The sequence below is a fragment of the Phocoena sinus genome, chromosome 10 (genome assembly GCF_008692025.1).
Source record: "Phocoena sinus isolate mPhoSin1 chromosome 10, mPhoSin1.pri, whole genome shotgun sequence".
Lineage (NCBI taxonomy): Eukaryota > Metazoa > Chordata > Mammalia > Artiodactyla > Phocoenidae > Phocoena > Phocoena sinus.
In genome coordinates, this window is record NC_045772.1 from 7698763 (window position 1) to 7718180 (window position 19418).

The window sequence follows — 19418 nt, forward strand, 5'->3', positions numbered from 1 at the left end:
ACTCACCCAGTTTTCATAACTGACACCGTCGGGTGGCATATCAGAACGCACTCTCGCTCTAAGAACAGAACGCTGACAAATTGGACTTCAGCAAGAAAGGGATTCAATTGTCTCATGCAAGTTAAGTACGGGAGGCCAGTCCAGGGCCGCAACAGCAGCTAATCGTGCCCTCCAGCTCTGCCTGTTGTGCTCACGGCACCTGTAGGCTTCACTTCTCCATTCAGGAAGAAGCAACCGAAGGCCAAAATGCCATACGAGTCCTGTTTTCCTAGAAGCTCTTCAGTCAGAACTGGATCCACGAACGGCAAGAGCATCGGGGACGATGAGTTAGTCTCAGCTGAGCAGTTTACCCTCAACAAAGGCAGAGCTGAAGTGCACACACATGCCACCTTCCTCCCCTGGGAGCTCATGCCACTGACTGACCCATCACCACTCAAGTCTGGTGTGTGTGAGATGGGGGTGGGGTCAGGCATGGTCCCTCTTTCCTGGGACCTGCCACGTCCTTGGTCGTCACTGTGTTCCACACACACCTAGTCACGTTTTGGGGAACTCAGGCTGCAAGAGGGTGCTTTCTGGGCCTGGTTTCTATACCATGTGGGCCTGCAGAGTGTCTTTAGAAAAGGAGAAAGGATCATGCAAGTTCTCTTTGAACTGACAGGAAATCAGCTCCCCTTGGGCTGGTCACCCCATCTCTGGGATGACACCCAACAACTGGGTCCTGAGCACATCCACGGTCAGCACCCCATCTGGCAAGCACCTGACAGTCCAGGAAGCCAGATACCCGCCCGGCACAGCTGCAGCCCTTAAAGGGGTGACACAGGGGCCCACCCTGCCGTGCCGTCACTACCCAAACACGTAGAAGGAAAGAAAAGGGCTGAGACAGCACCTGCCATCACCTTAGGTTCCAGGAAGAGGGTCTCTTGAAGAGAGGATGGATCAGAGGGAGGAGACAGTTTCAAAGGAGACTAACTGGGGGAAAAAAAGCAGCTGAAATTTGGGCAGATGCTAGATGAACTTCTAGAAGGTACTTTAGAGAGAAGGGGATTCAAAACATGTTACGGAGTTAAGGACACGAACAGTGAGGAAAACGAGCCAGGAAGTGTGTCCCTTCCTCCAGGAACTCCTCCAGGGCCACCTCAGCCAGCAGGGCTGACCACCCAACTCTATCACGGCCTTGTGACTTTCTGGCAGGGCCAGACCCATCTCTGGTTAACAGGAGAATGAAAAGGACAGGTCCTAGCCCCCCTGGGCTCCAGAGCGGGTTAAGTTCAATGCTGGTGGCAGCCTCCCTCTCAGGGGTTGTGTGTGCTCGAACACACATACACACACACGCTGAATATGCTCGTACACACACAGAGGCGCGTGCGCGCGCGCACACACACACACACACACACACACACACACAGAGGCGCGCTGAGCTCACTCCCCCCCACCAAGCAACTTGTCCTCCAGTGTGCGGCCCCTCACCCCTGGCAGTTGAGGGACACGGTGGGTGTGGATGGAGGCTGGTAAGGAAGAGCTTCGGGAACTCCAGCTGGAGAGGGAGCTGCTCACAGGCGAGTCTGTGGGTCTCAGCAGCCCTAGTCACGCCGGCCTTGCCCCGGGAGGGGGCAGAGGCGACAGGGCGGGTCCGGGAGACCCTGCGTGTTCGTTCGCTGCCCAGCGCCCACAGCACCAGGCAGCATTCACGCAGAAAGGCTCAGTCTCCAGAGGAAAGTGGGGTGGAGGGGTGGTGGCAGTCGAGGCGCCCTGGGCTGGCTGCCAGCTGGGTGGCTGGGCAGGCAACGAGGAAGTCTCAGTCATCTGTCTCCTGTTTGATGTTCTCGATGGGAACGGGCAGCTCTGGACTCGGGGCCTTGTCAGGCGTGGCCACGTCGAGATGCTCTTCCTTTACACGCACGGTAATGACTGAGGAGGAAGAGAGGTCGGGGGCAGGGAGAAGAGAGTGTGCCTGTAACTCCGGGAAGGGCGCGGCCTCAGGATCTGGGGAAGAAATCAGGCTTCCTACGGACGGGCCCTCAGTACATGGCAAGGGGAGCCCCCTCCCCCTCTGTGGGGGCAGGCAGCACAGAAGGCCTAGGGTCCCGTCACCCCAGCCGGGCAGGCTGCCCACCCTGCCAAGCACATGAGGTGGAGAGGGCCATGCGAGACGCTCGGCTCCATTCAGAGCTGGGGGTGGGTGTTTGGGAAGCCCTCCAGGCCCAGTGGTCTGAGAAGGGTTGCTTGGTGCCCAGAAACTTCCCTTCAAACTTGACTCTACTCTTCTGTGCCCAGGTGGGGAAGGAGGGGGTCGGCCTCTGAGCACCGGAGCCGCCCCCAACCTCGACCCCGCGTGGGAGGCTCTTACTCTCATCAGGAATGGGCTCCGACGAGATCTTCTCTGCCGCCTGCAGGTCGTCCTCCAGCAGGGGCTTCTTGGACCCCTGTCTGAGGGGCCGGGTCTTGGTTGGTGGTACTCTTTTTCCTTTGAATAAACACACGATTAAACCCGGGATAGGGGCGCATCCACGTGGCGCACGAAGGCTGGGTCCTGCCCAGTGGTCAGGCAGCACAGCAGAGCGGAGAGTGCCAGTTTGGGAGGACAGAGGCCCCAACTCTGACCTCAGCCCCCAGGGCTGTGTGCCTGCGGCTCAGAGGCTGCCTCCAGCAAGGGACTGACACCCACCTCCCCCCACTCGCCGCCATGGTTAAGCTTCCCTTTTTGGATCCTCGCTTTCTTCATGTCTGAAGTGTGAATCCCAGCCCTACATTTTGAACGGCACAGGGTCCTGCCGCTTGGTCGCCTCCACGCCCTCACAGCATCTTAATCCTGCCTCGGGACCACACTGTCTCCTCTCTGTTCCCTTCAGGACATCCTCTCCTCTGCATGATACCACGTCAGGAAGCCCACCTCACCGCACTGGCCTGCAGCTCAGCTTGGGGCCTGCTGAGAATGGGCCTGTCTGTGGAGAGGTCCCCAAGATCAGTGGCCGCCCTTCCTCCCACTCCCTGGGGGTCATGAGGGAACGACAGCCTCAGGGAGCAACTTCCACCCGTTTCCTTTCGTACCTTTTACTTTCAAGCATGGCCTCTACACATGGCCTCCCTACACCCCAAATAGTCTCGTCTCTTTTCCTCGGTATCCTGACCACTGCCAGAGATGGAAGACTTACGCTCTGGGTCCCTGAAGACACAGGGTGATTGATGGCTGGGCCCGTGGGGCAAGGGGTGAAGGAGAGGGCGGGACCATGAAGAGCGCGACTTAGGTGGCGACACCCCACCTCCACTCCCAGGGACACAGGCTCAGCTGATCCCAGGTAGCTTTAGAGCATCACGCATCACTTACTTTTCTTCCCAAACTGTTTCTTTTTCTTCTTTGTGGCCTCTTTGGCTTTCAGAGGCGTGGTGGGCTCTGTTGTTGAAAGTATGGAGAAGAGGTGAGGAGAGAGTTCTGAGAGGACACAGGCTGTAGGCACACCCCAAGATGCCTGTCCGCCCGTCACCGGCCTCCCTGACACAGGGGACACCCCCAGAAGGAAAGCCAAAGCTGGGCAATGAGAACGGGGCGGGGGCTGCAGAGAGGGACTGGACAACAGCTGTCCCTTCTTCCCACCCTCATCACCAGGGCTCTCGGAGGGACCTAGGGAGTTACCTGGGTGCACAAGGGCACGAGCATATGACAGAGTGGGCAAGGTCAAGGAAGGAGCTCTGCAGGCCAGAGGGAGAGGGAGACAGAGAAGTCAGGACAGGGAGGGAGACAATGGGCCACTCTTTTCTTAGAAGTGGTCCAGGAGATTCTCGATCTCATGCCAAAGAACGAGGTGGGCGTGGGGCGGGGGCGTGGTTGGCAGGAAGGAAGAAGAAGAGGAAAGTCAAGAGCCCCTTAGGGCTGCGAGAGCCCAGACCTGTGGCCACGGGCGGCTGGAGCTGGTAGCCGGTGAGCTCACACCAGCCGACGGGGTAGATGTCCGGGGACTCACAGTCTACCCACTGGTCATACTCGCTGTCCCAGCCATCAAAGTGGATGCTGAGGAGACGGTGCACCACCCGCTTCACAGTGGCCACACAGATGAGCCGGGGCTCCATGAGGTCCACGGCCTCCAGCTTCATGCCCACCTTGAAACCATGGTTGGGGCAGTCCTGGGAGGGGGAACAAAGGCAATGACCAAGCCAGCCAGGGCCCTGCCCCAGCGGGGCAGACCTGGGGGAGGGAGCAGGGCTGAGCATGCCTGCGGGGGGAGGTTCCTCTGACCAGTGATCCCACTGCATTTTGTTCCCAGGCACTGGCCCTTCTGGGAAAGGGACCAGCTGAACTGTTCAGCACAGCGCCCATGTCAGAGTTTGGGACTTCTCCCCTGAAGTGGCGGACCTCAGTAGCAAAGACTCAAGAAAAGAGAAGGGGTTGGGATTGCCACCGCTGGCAATGGGCAGGATTGGTCTCCTCACCGTGTTGAAGAGTCTTGATGGAGCTGCTTTCGCCTTGGTCTTCTCCAAGTAGGTCTCCCAGCTGAAAGTGTGAGCCTCATACCCTGTAGGAGTGGAAAGTGTAGGTGAGGAGGGGGGAAGGGAAGTGGGAGGGAGTCCCGGAAGGTCTCCCAGCGCCAAAGGGGCACCTGCAGCTCAGTCAGGACCCCCCCGGAGTCTCCCCAGCAGCCTTCTTCCCTCCTCCCCAGGCTGGTACCTGCTCTAGGACCATGGTCCTGTTGTACAAGTTGTTCACTGACCAAAGGGACAAGTGGGAGCTCTGCTCACCGAGCCACATACCGGCCATGGGGCCGAGCCAGCCCAGAGTATGGGCTAGTGGTGACCCTGGGTAGCTCTGTCACCTCTCCAATCCACTCACAGACTTCAAACTCCAGGGGTCTGGCTTGGCCAGGAATTGGGGCCAGTGGCCCCACCCTGCTCCTCCCAACTGTAAGGCTCGTCTTGCCTTTTGGGGGTGTGAGCTCAATGTCATTCTTCTGGCAGAAGGTGGCTGGGAAGATGGCGTGGGAAGAGGCATGATAACAGAACCAGTCTGAGCCATCTGTGGAGGGCCCCCCGTCCACACAGATCATCAGGTAGCCATCCAGGAGGACCTAGCAGGTGGAGGGGAGGAGGGCAGACAGAACATGGTATGCTGAACTGCACCCCCATCCCAGGGTGAGGTGATACGATGGGGATGCAAGGTGGATGGATCCAACCAGAGCTGGTTCTCAGCCTTCCCCGAGCTGCTTCAGAGCACTCAGCACTGGTGTAACCCACACTCGTGAGATCATTTAGCCTCCTCACTAGATAGCAGATGCTGTGCCAGCAGGAACTGCATCTGTCTTCTTGTCAGTGTGTTCTCAGTGAACACACAGGCCCAGCCTGGAGATCTGCTGGATGGATAAATCGGCAAAACCCCCTGGAGGGCCGAAGGGTGGCTGTTGGCTCTTCAGGCTGCAGCAATAACAGAGGTTTGCAGTGAAGTCAGCCCGGCTATGGCTTGGCTAGGTCAGCACTCAAAGGAGATGGCATGTGGCAGCAGGGAAACCTACACCTGACCCAGGACAGGCTCAGGCCAGGTGTTCAGTAAGCACCTGTCCAACGCACCTCTGACCCTGACACGAAAGCAGATTCTGACCCTGACACGAAAGCAGGTAGCCCAGGAGCAGCGAGAACTGGGAAGCTCTGCCACCTCCATGCCCTCAGAAAGCCATACTGGAGGCTCCCCCAGGCTCACCTTGCAGATGGTTGCCACGCAGATGTTGCCCAGATTCAGGGGGTCAATGGCTTCCAGTTTCATCCCCTCCTCAAACCAACCGCCTTCCGTGTAGACAGCTCGAACCTTAAAGGAACGGGGCACTTGGGGAATCTCCGGGCTGGCCCATGGAAGGTGGGAAAGCAGGCCTCATCTGCCATCGGCCTGGGAAGGAAGTGGGGAGGGAAAGGGACATCCCAGGGAAGAGCTGGGGTCCGCAGGCCTGGAGTGGACCTGTGGCCAAGGGGACAGTGCCCAAGGGCTGTGCCTCACCTTCTTGAACAGATAAGGAACAGCATCACAGTAGATCTTCCGGAAAGTGGGATGGTGGGCCATGTCGCTGCGCCTCTCTTTTAGGGAAATGGCAGAGGGAGGAAGGGAGAAAAGGAAGGTGAAGCTGCTAACAGGGCCATCTCCACGCCTCCCCCAGAAATGTGCCCCCTAGACCAGAAGGTCTCTGTAGGAACTATTCAGCCCTTAGGACCCAGACTCTTCCCACATCACATGGAAGGGATGTGGCCTGTAGCCTCTAGTTTCAAACCAGTTTTTTTTTTTTTTTGGTACGCGGGCCTCTCACCGTTGTGGCCTCTCCAGTTGCGGAGCACGGGCTCCAGACGCTCAGGCTTAGTGGCCATGGCTCACGGGCCCAGCCGCTCCGCGACATGTGGGATCTTCCCAGACCGGGGCACGAACCCGTGTCCCCTGCATCGGCAGGCGGACTCTCAACCACTGCGCCACCAGGGAAGCCCCTCAAACCAGTTTTTAACACTTCAACCTGAGTATCCTGAGTCAAGGCACTCAACCTCTCGGGATACTTGGTCAAGTCCTGCCATCCGCACGGTAGAGATGATCGCCTCTACCGTGCAGCATAGTTGTGGGGTGTAGAGATGTGCCCTCACTGGCCAGGGACTTCTGCTAACCTGACAGCTTGATGCCATGGCCGACACGCCTTGACCAACCCACTGGGTGGATCAGGGGGCTCCACATGTGGCACCAGAAGTCATCATCGCTGTCGCCATCCTCGTAGAGAAGCCGTAGGCGACCCCCGATTACCGTGTCCACCACAGCCATGCGGGTCCGTGACACCTGGGACTTGTCCACCACCTCCAGCCGCATGCCCTGCCGAAAGGGGTACTTCATGCTCTCCACCATCTGCAATGACATCAGAACACAGGCCTGCTGGGGTCATGTGGACCCTCCCACCCACCTTCCTGTTCTGTCCCTTAAGAGTAATCAGAGGATGGGGAAGGTGGAGTGGAAGCACCGCACACACTGCGTCAGGAAGCAGGTAGATGAGCCCTCCTGTCCCGCCAGCTTCAACCCTGGCTCTCAAGTCCCTAGGATGATACTGATGATATGATTTTTACATGTGCACCAAAATGCCAGTAAGTCATTATGATGGGTATTACAGAACGCTTTTCAGACTAAGGAAACAGGTGCCCCAGAGAGGTCACGTGACTTACCCAGAGTCACACGGGCTCGTGAGTGGCAGAGCTGGGCCGCAGATCTGGCTCTGGTGTCCAGCTTTGTGCTCTTTCAGGGATCTGCACTCTGACCACACGGGCACCCCGCTCCCCTCTACCTGCTGGCCCCCACTGACGGCACACACAAGCCTCGCATTTAGGGAACTGAGTGCCCCTTGCCTCCATACATCTAATTTCAGCTCCAGCCCCTCTGCGCTGCAGCTCTGAACGGCTCTCATAGCACCTCAGTAGTGATGCCTGCCCCTCTGACACAGCAAAGGACAGTGACCAAGATGTCCACAAGCTGCTCTAGAGCCCTGGTGGCGGGGCCTGGGTGAGGAGACGGGAGGTTCTTTGTCTGCTGTGACTTTGGTGCTGTCCTGCCGGGGGTAGAGGATGGTTACGTAAGCTCTGTAGGGCTTTTCCAGTACCAGGGCACTGCGGGCTCAGGGAGAAGCATCCCAGTCTCCACGTGACGGGGGGCTGAGCAGTGCTATTCCAAATCCCACCAGGAGGGGGAGCGGCTCAAGGGTCTCAAAGCAGCCACCAGGACACAGATCTTTCACCCTCAGCTCAAGGGCTGGAATATACCAGGCCCATTTAGCAGAGGGAGAGACACCGGGTGAGAACTGGGCTGGGGTCCCTCTGGGCCGCCTCCCTGCCGCTGGCCTTTCCTGACAAGCTCCTTTCCTCTGTGCCCACTGGTGCAGCCCACGACCCGACAACGCTTTATTGCCCTCCTTTGTTTAAGGTCACACACTGGAACTCAAGGTCTGTAAAAGCAGAAGCTAGGTTTGAGTCATTTCTATTGTACATTCTCAGCTCCAAGCACAGAACTAGGCACGGAGATGCGGGACTGGATTACCATACAGGGATTGGATCTGGACTTGAGCTCCCTCCACAGACCCACCCCTCCTACCCTCTCCACCCGCAATCTTCAGAGGCAGCTGCTTCTGCACGCATGCCCTGCAGGGACTGGGCACGTGACCGCTAGTGTGTGCTTGCTGACTGTTCACGCAGAGCCCTGCTCTGCCACCCAGAATAAAGCTCTTTTTAATTTAAGCAGAGATGAGGCCACCTTGACAATCCTGGTGGCCTGCACACAGCCACTTGCCTCATCCTAACACTAGGGCCAGCTCATCTTCAGTCGCCAACCCTGTCCACTGTGCAAGGTACTATGGGAAATACAGGAGAAAAAGCTTGCAGTTTTGTGGAAAAGACTGATAATTAACAAAATATAGAGAGATGAATAGCAAATGAGCACTACCCAGTACGTTCAAATAAGGGAAAAACTGCTTTTGAGGTGCTTGGAACCATTACTCATTGAAGACCAGCTAAGGCCCACGGCGCTAATGTTCTCACCAGGCATCCAGGGCCTTGGGTGAGATGGCCCCAACTACGCTCTCATCTGATTTTCCACCGCTGGCTTCCATGCCTGCCCACATCCTACCCATCAAGGTAGAATTCAAATGCCATCTTCTCCACAAAGCCTCCCTCCATACCTGCTCGTCCTGAGGCCACAAGGCCAGGTCAACCACATGTCACGGTGGTACCTGCCCTGCATCCCCTTGGCTCGCTGCTGTGACGCTTACCCAAGCAACATGAGAACAACACGTGTGGGCATCCGGGTCAGGGGCCCCAGAGACCCTAGATGTGGCCCAGGCACCTATGTGAGCGAGCCGCACAACAGGAGGCCTGGCACACAAAGGGGGAAGAGACTAAGTCTTCACTGCATATCCTTGTGATCCCTTTGAATTTTTACCATGTGTATGATTTTTTATGTTAAAGAACTAAATAATTTTTAAAAATTAAATGCCACACAGATGATTTTGAGGCACATCTCTGGTACAAAATCAAGGCTATTTTATAATTTTTCATGGGTGTGACTTCATTTCCTCTGCCAGACTGGACGGTCCCAGATGGCAGGGTCCACATTCTCCATATTTCCAGTGCCTTGTATACAACAAGTACTTAATAAAATCTATTGAATGAACTCTCCTGAAAATGCTATGAGCAAAGGTAAGGATCTAGAAGAAGAAATGGCAGACAAAGCAACATGATCGATGCGTCTGAGCAGGGAGGAGGCTATTAGGCTGGGAAGGCAGACGACACCCACCATCCATCCTTAGGAAATCTGGAGCCACTAAGATTGCTAAGCAAAGGAGTCTTAGAAAAAATACTCCAGTGAATAGCACAAAGGACAGATCAAACGGGATAGGGGCAGGAAGGAGATCAGTTAGGAGACCCACAGGGCTCACTGCCAGACCTTGATATGGAAATCCACGGGAAGCGTCCTGGAGCCCACCAACCGTTTCATGAGGTAGCCCTTCCAATCGGTGAACTTGGCATGAATGGCTGCAGAGACAGAGCAGAACCCTGAGTACAGACTGACAACACTCCCACTGATGGGGCACCAAAGCTGCCCCAGAGAGCAGCAGAGGGGCCTAAATAACTTATTTCTGCCTTTTCAGGCCAGCAATCACCATCTTATAAAACCGGACTCCCCCAACTTGGACCTGCCACAGGGCCTCTGGGACAAGGCAGGACAGGAAGCAAGGAGGCAGGTGGGCCCTGTTCTGGTCTAACTGCTCCCAAGGGCCCCACAGGAACCAGGACAGGGAACGTTCTCATCAACTCACTCCGCGGGGGCACCAGGATCTTGCTGTTGATGGCACACCAGCCGATGGGGTGGACATCCACAGTCCCCAGGTTGCACCAGAAGTCATGGCTGGCGTCATTTTCAAAGCCTTCATACCGGAGCAGCACCCGGTACCCTGAGAAGGAGGAGGGAGCGGTGTGCTCTTAGGCCTTCGCTCTTCTCCAGCCTAAACAGGACTTGTGCTGACTATTTCAAGAACTCCTTCCACAACAGCCAGAGTAAAAACAAACCCACACCACGTACTCGGAAAGCAGTACAGCACAGGAGGGAGAATAATTTTCTATAGCCTGACCAACCCTGGAATGAACTTAAAAGATGGGAGTTTCCAAACTCGCCAAGCTCTGTGGTCCCCTCTAAGGTAGGCAAGATAAAAGAACAGCAAGAAGGGAGGCAGAAACTCCAGCAGGCGGGTTTTTGTGTTTGTTTTATGAAGCTGATTTCTGCTCCACCACTGCCTGTCCATCTGGAGATGTCACTGCCCAGCCCGACCCTGCCTCGGCCGGAGGAATACCCACCTGCCGCCTGGATGACCGAGGCGATCCAGTACACACGGCTGGGGAGCACAGCATCGCTGTTGAGCACCTCCACCTTCATCCCCTTCATCACATCCTCCCACTGGTCATAGAGTGGGACCTGTAAGGGGGACAGTGAGCCACCTGGGCTGGCAGAGGAGAGCAGCTGGCTGAGGGGCCTCGCGAGAGTCTGCGTCCTTCCTCCTTCGCCCCTCAGCATTGCCCCTCACTCCTTGTGTGTGGAAGGCCAGGCCGGGGACCAGGGATGAAGAGACGGGCAAGACGTGGTGGTGGGACTGGGCAGAGACCCAGAGTCAGAGGTCCTGGGTGCTAAGCTCTCCAGGGCCGCTCCTGGCTGCTATCCTCATGGGCACACCATGGCTGCGCCAGCCTGCGTGACAGTCACGACGCCTAACAGTTTCTCACCCTCACCACGTGCCAGGTGCCATTCTCGGCACAAATAGCACCACTTCCAGTCGTCACTCCACCTGGGCCGTTAGGACCACGACCCCTGGTCTCGCAGCTGTCGCCAGGCTGGCTCTCACAGAGCCGGCTGCCCACCCACCGCTCTGGCACGTCCTTTCTCCACCTCTCCTCCTCCTGTTAACATGCCCCCGACAGCACTGGACTGCTTGGGGCTGCCTCCCCAGTATCTAATCCTTACTTTGCTGCCAGTGGCACTTTGGTTCTCCTTTAGGGAGATTCTCCTTTTTTCCTTCTCAGCCCTGGTTTCAGCCAATCAGCGTATCCCATTCCATCTCCCTGGCCGGAGGGACTGGGTTCATCCCAGAACCCAGAAACAGTTATACTGCTCAGGCACGTTCAGGTGGGCTTTTTACAGAGCATATCGATGCAGACATATTAGTGCAAGTATGATGCAACTCCCCACAATGAAATGCCTGAACTGCTAGAGAATTCAGGAAATAAAGAGCTCCCCCCACTGGGAAAGACGTGCACCTTCACTAGCACCCAGACAGGAGAGGAGGAGTTAAGCTGCACCGAGTGCCAACCTCTTCCTGATCAGCAGCCTCCCCAGAGTTCAGTAGCAGCTCAGAAATTAGAGGCTAGGAAGTGGGTTTAAAGAGGCCTCCTCCTGGATTTCCCGAGTTTAGGAAATTGGCTTGAAAGACAAGAGAGCTCCCTCGGTTTCTCTCTGCGCCTGCAGGAGACCACCGCTCAGGCCTGCCTGCTAAGTTCTTCGGCTCCAAGCCCAGCCCTCCAGGTCTCAGCCTTTGCTGTTTCTCAGTGACAGGGAGTCGGGGAGCCTTTAGAAGAAGGGACTCCAGGAGGCATCCACATTGGCCTCCCGGGACCAAGGGGCCCAGGGCAGTTCACAGCACCAAGCTTTCAACGCGAAAGCACTAAAAATGGGGGAAAAGGAGAAAGAGATTCTCAAAGTTTGCTTCTGGATATCAAAGCACAAAGTGCCATTACGTAAATAAGCGAAGTGGGGAACCTCCGAGGGGCTAGAAGCTCGCGTTGAGGGCCTGTGGGAGGACTTTCTGAAAAAGTGGACAGAAAGGTAAGCTGGAGGGAGCGGCAAAGCTGGGCTTCGAGCACCCAGACCTCACCCTGTTCTCTCCCGGTGCCGACGTTGCGAGGCAGGTGGGTGAGATGGTGGCAGCACTCAGGACCCTGCCTGCCCTCCCCTCATCCCCAGGGCACTCACGTGTTTAAAGCAGCTGACAGGAGCAGCTTTGTAACTGTGATCCTTCAGGAACTTCCCCCAGTCGAAACCCAAGACCAGCGCTGCGGGGCAAAGATGGAGAGGGTTAAAGGGTCGAAGCTGGGAGCTCCGGCAGCAGCCATTCCAGGACCCCGGGCCGGAGGGGCGGGGGCAAGCAGGTCCCTTCCTCACCCCATACCTGCCCCAGCAGCGGCCATCAGGACGGCGGAGGGCCTTATCCAAAGGCTGCCAGACTCTCAGGAATAGAGGAAACACTCAAGAGGGAAATATGTCTGGTCTTCCTTCCCCAGAGAAAGACGGAAATTCAAAGACCCTTGGGCTTAAATTCCTCAGACCGCCCCCAACCTCTCATTGGCCACAGCCAATCTAAATGGGTGGGAGGTACACACACCTAGGCCCCTCCAACCCTTGAGCCTGGGGGCTCAATATCGGTCAGAAACTCAGACCATCTAGCGCAGTCGCTTCATGCCTACATTTGCTCAGAAATAGCTACACAAGCTCAGAAAGAGAGAAAGGTTCCTCCCTTATCCCATCACCCTTCTTCAAACAAGATCTGGGTCTCCACTGCCCCAGGGAAACAGAAGCCAGAGAGCTAAAGGCAATGCAAAACAAAAGAAGCTAATCCTCGCCTTTTAAATTATCAAGAGTAGGGGTCTTGGCAATTTAAGAGTGATTGAGGGATCTTCTGGGGTAATTTCACAATTACCAGGTGAGGAAGATACAATCCAAAGCAAGCCTGGGCCGGCACTTTCTAGCTGGCCACCTTTTCCAATCCTCGCTCCTTGGGAGGCCACCCCAGTCCTGGCACTGCACCCAACCTGCTTCCTGAGCACTGGTCCCTGCAGTCTTACCGTCCTGCCCTGTTGGTGTCCCATCTGCGAGTTGTCCTGTCCCTTGGGAATGGAGGAAGGCTCCAATTTTGGCAGACCAGGCAGCTTTGTGCAGGACTTTGGCCTTCTTGGTAGGTGGTTTTCCCTGGAGGGAGGAGAGGGTGTGTAGCCTAAAGGCTAAGAACAAGGCTCTGGATTTGGACAGGTTTAAATCAGGCATCAGTCCAGTTAACCTCTTTGGGACTTCAGTTTCTTCATTTGTAAATCAAGATGATAACAATGATAATGCTTAGCTCAGAGGGGAGTTGCAAGGATGGGGGTTGCCCACACTTAGCTATTGTTCAACTAGAGAGGGGGTGGGGATTGGCAGAGCCACACGCAGGGAGGGGCACTTTTACTATCTTTTAAGCCCCGCCTCTGCCAGGAACCTCTTCTTGGTGTCGTCAGCTCTCAGCCATCTCCTTCCTTTGGTGCTCCTACAAATTTATGGCAGAGAATGGGCTTCAAAGGGCTCGTGAACTGAACCATGGACTCGCTCTAGAACATACATGAATGTTCTAGAGAGAGTCCATAGCTTATCGGGTGCTCAAAGGCATCCTCCCCCAAAGTGAAAGGCCACTGATCTGGTCTGTAATTTGTAATTTAAGTACTGATCAGAAAGGCCCAGAGAATTTATTAAAGAGATCGGTGAGATAGAAATGTGGATTGAGGGAGTTCCCTGGCAGTCTAGTGGTTAGGGTTTGGCGCTTTCACTGGTTCAATCTCTGGTTGGGGAACTGAGATCTTGCAAGCTGTGAGGCATGGCCAAAATTTTTTTTTTTAATTTGGGTTTAAATTCCGGAGACCTGGGTCCAAACCCTGGCTCTTCAATTTTATTTGTGTACCTCTAAGTAAGTTAGTAAAAATTTTTGAGCCCTTAAAATCGGAATCTTTAAAAATTCATTTTTTAGGGATCACTGGTTGGACTGAGAGTGCCAAGCCCATAGCAAGTATCCCCAAACTATAGTTATAAACAATACCATTATTAGCTCACTGAGAAGGACTTTTCTATGCCTTGACTAAAATCTGCAAAATGAGGGACATAATAGTAACTGTCTCACAAAGAGAGAGATAGAGGGTATGAGGCACTAAGCAGAAGAGTGGGCACTGCAACCCTCATGCTTCACAGGACAATCACCCGGGGAGCTCGTTAAAGGCCCTGTGTCCAGGCTACACTCAGCCCCAATTAAATCAGAATCTTTGCGAGTAAGATCCAAGCATCAATATTTTTTAAGGTTTGCAGGTGACCGCAACGTGCAGTCAAGTTTGAGAACCGGTGCTGTGAAAACACAAGGCCAGTCTGCTGATTGTTCCTGTCTCAGCGCCCACAGCCCCAGGAAGGGTCTTCCAAGTGATGGCCTCTCACCTGTAATCTAGCCAAGATACTGGCTTTCTTGGAGTTGGAGGAGTAGCTCCTAGAACAGGAGACGCTGCAGAATCTCTTGGTCTTGGAGAAGAAGGCTTCCCTCGTACCCACGATACCACACATCTCACAGACAGCTGGGAAGAGAACTTAGCACATGACTTCCTTGATCGTCACTCCAAATCAAACAAAATGATGGGCCCTTCAAAACCTGGGGCACTGCATTAATCAGGTGAGTCCCAGGCCCCCTAAGGCTGACAGAACTGGAATAGAAGGTTTGGGTATGTACACCTAAAGCTCCTTAGCACCCCTTGGCTATATGTGTCAGTGGTGGGGCTAAGGAAAATCCATGAGGATGACTGGGGAAACAGGTGAGTGTTGGAAAGTTTGCAAAGAGGAAAATGAGAAGAAAAAACGTACCCATATCATTTAACTTCCGTGGACCTATTTTTTTCTCATCTATAAAGAGACTGAACTAGATCAATGTTTCATCCCTGGTATCACATCAGAGTCACTCGAGGAGCGTTTAAAAATGCCCAAGCCTTGGTTTCCCTGGTGGCGCAGTGGTTGACAGTCCGCCTGCCGATGCAGGGGACACGGGTTCGTGCCCTGGTCGGGAGGATCCCACATGCCGCGGAGCGGCTGGGCCCATGGGCCATGGCTGCTGCGCCTGCGCGTCCAGAGCCTGTGCTCCGCAACGGGAGAGGCCCGCGTACCGCAAAAAAAAAAAAAAAAAAAAATGCCCAAGCCTGATTCTAATTAACTGGTCTGTGGTGGGACACAGGCATCTGTGGTTTGTTCAGAGTTCCCCAGGTGATTCTAATGTGCAGCCAGGCGATAGCATCCCTGGACCGGATGGTCTCTAATAGTTCGTTCCAGTTCTAAAGTTCTAAGATTCTAAGAGAATGGTTAGAAGAAGACAGAAGGGAGAAAGATAAAAGAAAGGGGAGAAAGGAAGAGAAGACAGGATGAATGGAAAGGAAACAAGTGGCAAACAGTATTAGATTCTCCTCTCCTAAAGAGTAAAGGGACCAGGGGACAGAAATGTCATCACGGACCATCTGGCCTCCCCATCATCACAGGCAGTCCCCACACTGGAGGCCCTGACACAGGGGTCCAGGAGCTGTGTAAGCATCACATCTCTGAAGCCAACTGTCTTCCAGATGATTCATAGGGATCCTCATCTGCCCACCCCTACCCTAACCCTCTAACCCGGAGGTCACTTTATTCTGTATTTTCCCCCCTCTCACTTCCAACCCACAAGCTATTTCTTGTCCCTTCCCAGATAGTAACCAGATCACTTTAGGTGTCCTATATTCTCAATATCTAGAGAACAGGACAATCGCAAAAGCAGCACCATGTTAATGACTGGCATCTAATATGTGCTGAATAAATATTAATTATAAGAAAGAATGAAATCACAATTTGAAATCAGACTGCAGCAGAGGAAATGACCCTTGGGGATACTTGGGATGCCTCTGCTCTCTCCTAGGGCCTTAGACATCAGATCAAAGGGCCCTTCACACCTGGACAGCTCTGCCCACCTGGCCTATATCCCCCTCTTCCTCCACAGCCTCTGAAACCTCCCCCTCTTCAGGGGACACTCTGAAGGCACCTGGCTCAGAACCACTGCCATCCACGGAGCGGGGAGTCCCAGGGCTAAGCAAATGCAAGGGGGAGGTGGGCAGCTCCCCTGCTTCCCGATCCTCATTTTCTGCTTCACTTGACTCCTCGAGGTAGGAGCTGCTCTCACTGCCCGCACTGCTGTTATAACTCCGGAAACTGTCGTAGCCACCAAAGAGCTCCAAGTCATCATCTTCCTCTTCCTCCTCCATTGGTTCTGAAGTCTCCTAGTGACACAAAAGCAGGCAGAAGGAATTATGGTTGGCTTAGTGTATGGGAAGGGAAGCTGCAGATCTGCTATCAACTCCCTTTCCAGTTCTTGGTCAAGTCAACACTTTTGGGCCAAGTGGCAGGCAGAATCAAATACTCCTTTTGCAAACACCTGGATCATTACTCTTGCTTATACATTTCTCAACTGCAAATCAAAAGAATACCTTAGGGGCTTCCCTGGCGGTACAGTGGTTAAGAATCCGCCTGCCAATGAAGGGGACATGGGTTCGAGCCCTAGTCCAGGAAGATCCCACATGCCGCAGAGCAACGAAGCCCGTGCACCACAACTACTGAGCCTACGCTCTAGAGCCCACAAGCCACAACTACTGAAGACCGTGCGCCTAGAGCCCGTGCTCCGCAATAAGAGAAGCCACCACAATGAAGAGTAGCCCCCATTCGCCGCAACTAGAGAAAGCCAGCGCTCAGCAGTGAAGACCCAATGAAGCCAAAAAAAAAAAAGAATACCTTAGCAAGACAGAAAACATGTATTAGGAATTCACCAAGGTCCCCCTGTGGATTTATAAGTGATGACATTTTACCATAATTCAAACAGAATACACTGATGTGAAAATATCCTAAGCAAAGTGCCTCATGAAGACTTCCTGGGGAAGATGTATTTTAGAAACTCATTCTTCCCCCTTCAGCATACGTACACCAAAGTAATTTCAACTCAAAAACAACTTAAGTCAGACAAAAGTTAATTTGGGGCCCAGACTGCCCTAAAGAGGATTTCGGAGGCTAATGACACTCTAGCTATAGCACTGTGGTATATACAATAGCTTCGGACTCAGCTCTGATCCTAACTAGCTGTGGGTCCTTGGGCATGTCATTTAACCTCTCTGGGTCTCAATTTTCTCATCTATAAAACAAGAAAAATATTTGGCTCCAGGAAGTGGAATGTAAATGAGATACTGTATATAATCTACCTGGCATGTCGTAGAAAAGGTGTGAAGAATTTGGGCTCTAGGCCAGGGCTCCAATACCATCCCCACTGCTTACTAGTTACTACCATCCCTACCGTATGACCTGCAGCAGGTCAATCTCAATGCCTCAATTTCCGCACCTGTAAATGAGAACAATTCCACCTATTACATAGGCTTTGGGGGAGAAGGGTTAATACGGGCAAGGCACTCAGAGCAGTGACTTGCACACAGTATGTGCTCAATAAATGTTGGCGATTATTACTGGTTAAAAGCATGGGCTCTCAAAGCAGGTACACCTGAGTTTGAATCCAGGATCTTCCACTTACTACCTGTGTGATTTTGTGCAAGATATTTAACCTTACTGTTCTTGGTTTCTCCATCAGTACAATGGAGATAATAACAAGCCCTCTTTAGAGGACTGCTGTAAATGCTGATATGACATGCAAAGCCTAGTTCCATTTCCAGCAGTTAGTGACAGCTCTAAAACTGTGAGCTGTCATTCTTACTCTCCACTGTATGATTCTTTTCCTTTACCCTTATAGAGTTTTTGAGCGATTCCACTTTACATTTACAACTACACATGCAAATGTGCTAGAAAGGAAACTCAAATATAAGGTGACCAGAAACCAAATGATTAAAGGATGCGTGGGTCACAGGTGGTGGTAGAGTGGAAAAAGCAAACCTGGTAGAGTTTTGGAACTTGAGGTACTTAGTGCCCATCTCCTTCACTTTACAGCCCTGTGACCCTCCTGGGGAGTCGCACCACCCCTCCAGGCCTCAGCTACCTGAAGCGCAAAAACGAGACACTGGGCTGTTGAGTATACTGGGAGATAATAAACGTGAACGCTCCGGACACGGAGGGTTTATTAAACTTTAATCATCCCTTACTTCCCACCAGGATGTGACAGGCCTCATAGTCCCTAAAGGACACCACCATGAGACAAGGAGGAGGAGGCAGATTCAGGAGCTCTCAGATTCTGAACCCAATTCCCCTTCCCCAGGCCAGGGAGGCTGTTTCTCCCTCAACTACTCGGCCCCAGCAGAACCGGAGCAAAAAGCAACGCCAATCGCCTCGGGCCCTGCTCAGCCTAACTACCTGTTTATCCATCCTTCCACCCTCCACCCTCCAGGCGTCGCTCAAAGGCCTAAAGAAGGGCCCACCGAGCGGAGCTCTCGGGGTTCCCTTTCCCAGTCACGAGAATTCCTCTCCCTCTCACCTCGACGCCCCGGGTCTTCTCCATGAGACTAACAGTTTCTTCAACCGTCACCAGGTGCGGGAAGCCATATTGGCCTCGCTGCTCTCCCCGAGCGCACTCATTGGCCGCCTCCCAGAGCCGCGGGCCAATCACGCTGCAGGAAAGAGGTAAAGCCGGTTCGGCGCTCCCCTGTGCCCCTCCTCCCCGGGAGAGGGGGAAGCCGCGGACCTTATGGGACTTGTAGTTCCCCCTTGGGTGCGCTTGAAGTGGGAGGGGGCGTTGCTATAGCGACGTGAAAATTCCCCCGGCCTCAGAGCTGCGGCGGCTCGCGCGGACAGTTCTCGTTTCTCCACGCCAACCTCTTGCTATCACTCCAACCCCATTCTTCATTAAAGTTATTGAATACCTAAGATAGGTACTGTCCAGGCGCCAGGAATAACCTCGGACTCTCCCTGATCAGAAATTTAAGGTGCCCTAGGGCGGGGATGCTAGCAGAGAGACTCTTTTCCGGTTCAGGCAGAAACTGGAATACTCTTATGCCCAATGCTGTAAATGTCCCGCATGCTCAAAATCCTGCAAAACTCCCTCTTACATCACCATCTCCTGAAAAAAAACTCAGATACGTGGCTCTCTGCCTCTTTCCTCTTGGATTTCCCACAACCTCCTTACACACTCGGAGTTCTAGGTGCTGTCGTAGAGCTTTACAAACATCTCAAATCAGGGATAATCAATCACCCTTTTAAAGATGAGGATGGACTTCCCTGGTGGCCAGTGGCTAAGACTCTCTGCTTCCACTGCAGGGGTACGGGTTCGATCCCTGGTACAGGAAGTTCCACATTCTACAGTGCGGCCAAAAAGCGGGGGGAAAAAAAAAGAGGACGATGAGGAAACGGTGGCTCTTTGGGTTTAGACACTTTCTAACATCACACAGGATTGGACTTTAAGATTTAGTCCAAATTCTTTCCCTATGCTATGCTGTACTCTGAGAATCTAACTGTAATAAGTGGGGCTCAACATATATTAAATATGTTTCTAAATTTGAGGTCCACCAGATATATGTGAAAGTCTTTCCTGATTTCTTTCATTTCTTCAACCCTTTCTACCTCCAACCCCATATCTGTGCTATCCACAGAAACTGTTGGTTCTTTTTTT

General features: G+C 53.6%; 1 protein-coding gene across 2 annotated transcripts; it reads right to left on the reverse strand.

The window, feature by feature from the left end:
• Positions 1-86: 86 nt before the first annotated feature.
• Positions 87-18380, reverse strand: L3MBTL2 (L3MBTL histone methyl-lysine binding protein 2). Of its 2 annotated transcripts, none has more exons than XM_032646210.1 (17): positions 18288-18380; positions 15870-16104; positions 14258-14391; positions 12874-12997; positions 12005-12084; positions 10339-10456; positions 9804-9938; positions 9431-9519; positions 6622-6853; positions 5975-6051; positions 5684-5788; positions 4910-5057; positions 4426-4508; positions 3885-4119; positions 3326-3391; positions 2348-2464; positions 87-1983 (listed from the first exon to the last, which is right to left on the reverse strand). In XM_032646210.1, exons 1-17 carry the CDS (start codon positions 18309-18311, stop codon positions 1796-1798), a joined length of 2190 nt encoding a protein of 729 aa, XP_032502101.1. In that variant the 5' UTR covers positions 18312-18380; the 3' UTR covers positions 87-1795. The 2 variants fall into 2 exon arrangements, with proteins under 2 accessions (XP_032502101.1, XP_032502102.1); XM_032646211.1 differs by having other exon boundaries at positions 1700-1908.
• Positions 18381-19418: the final 1038 nt, after the last annotated feature.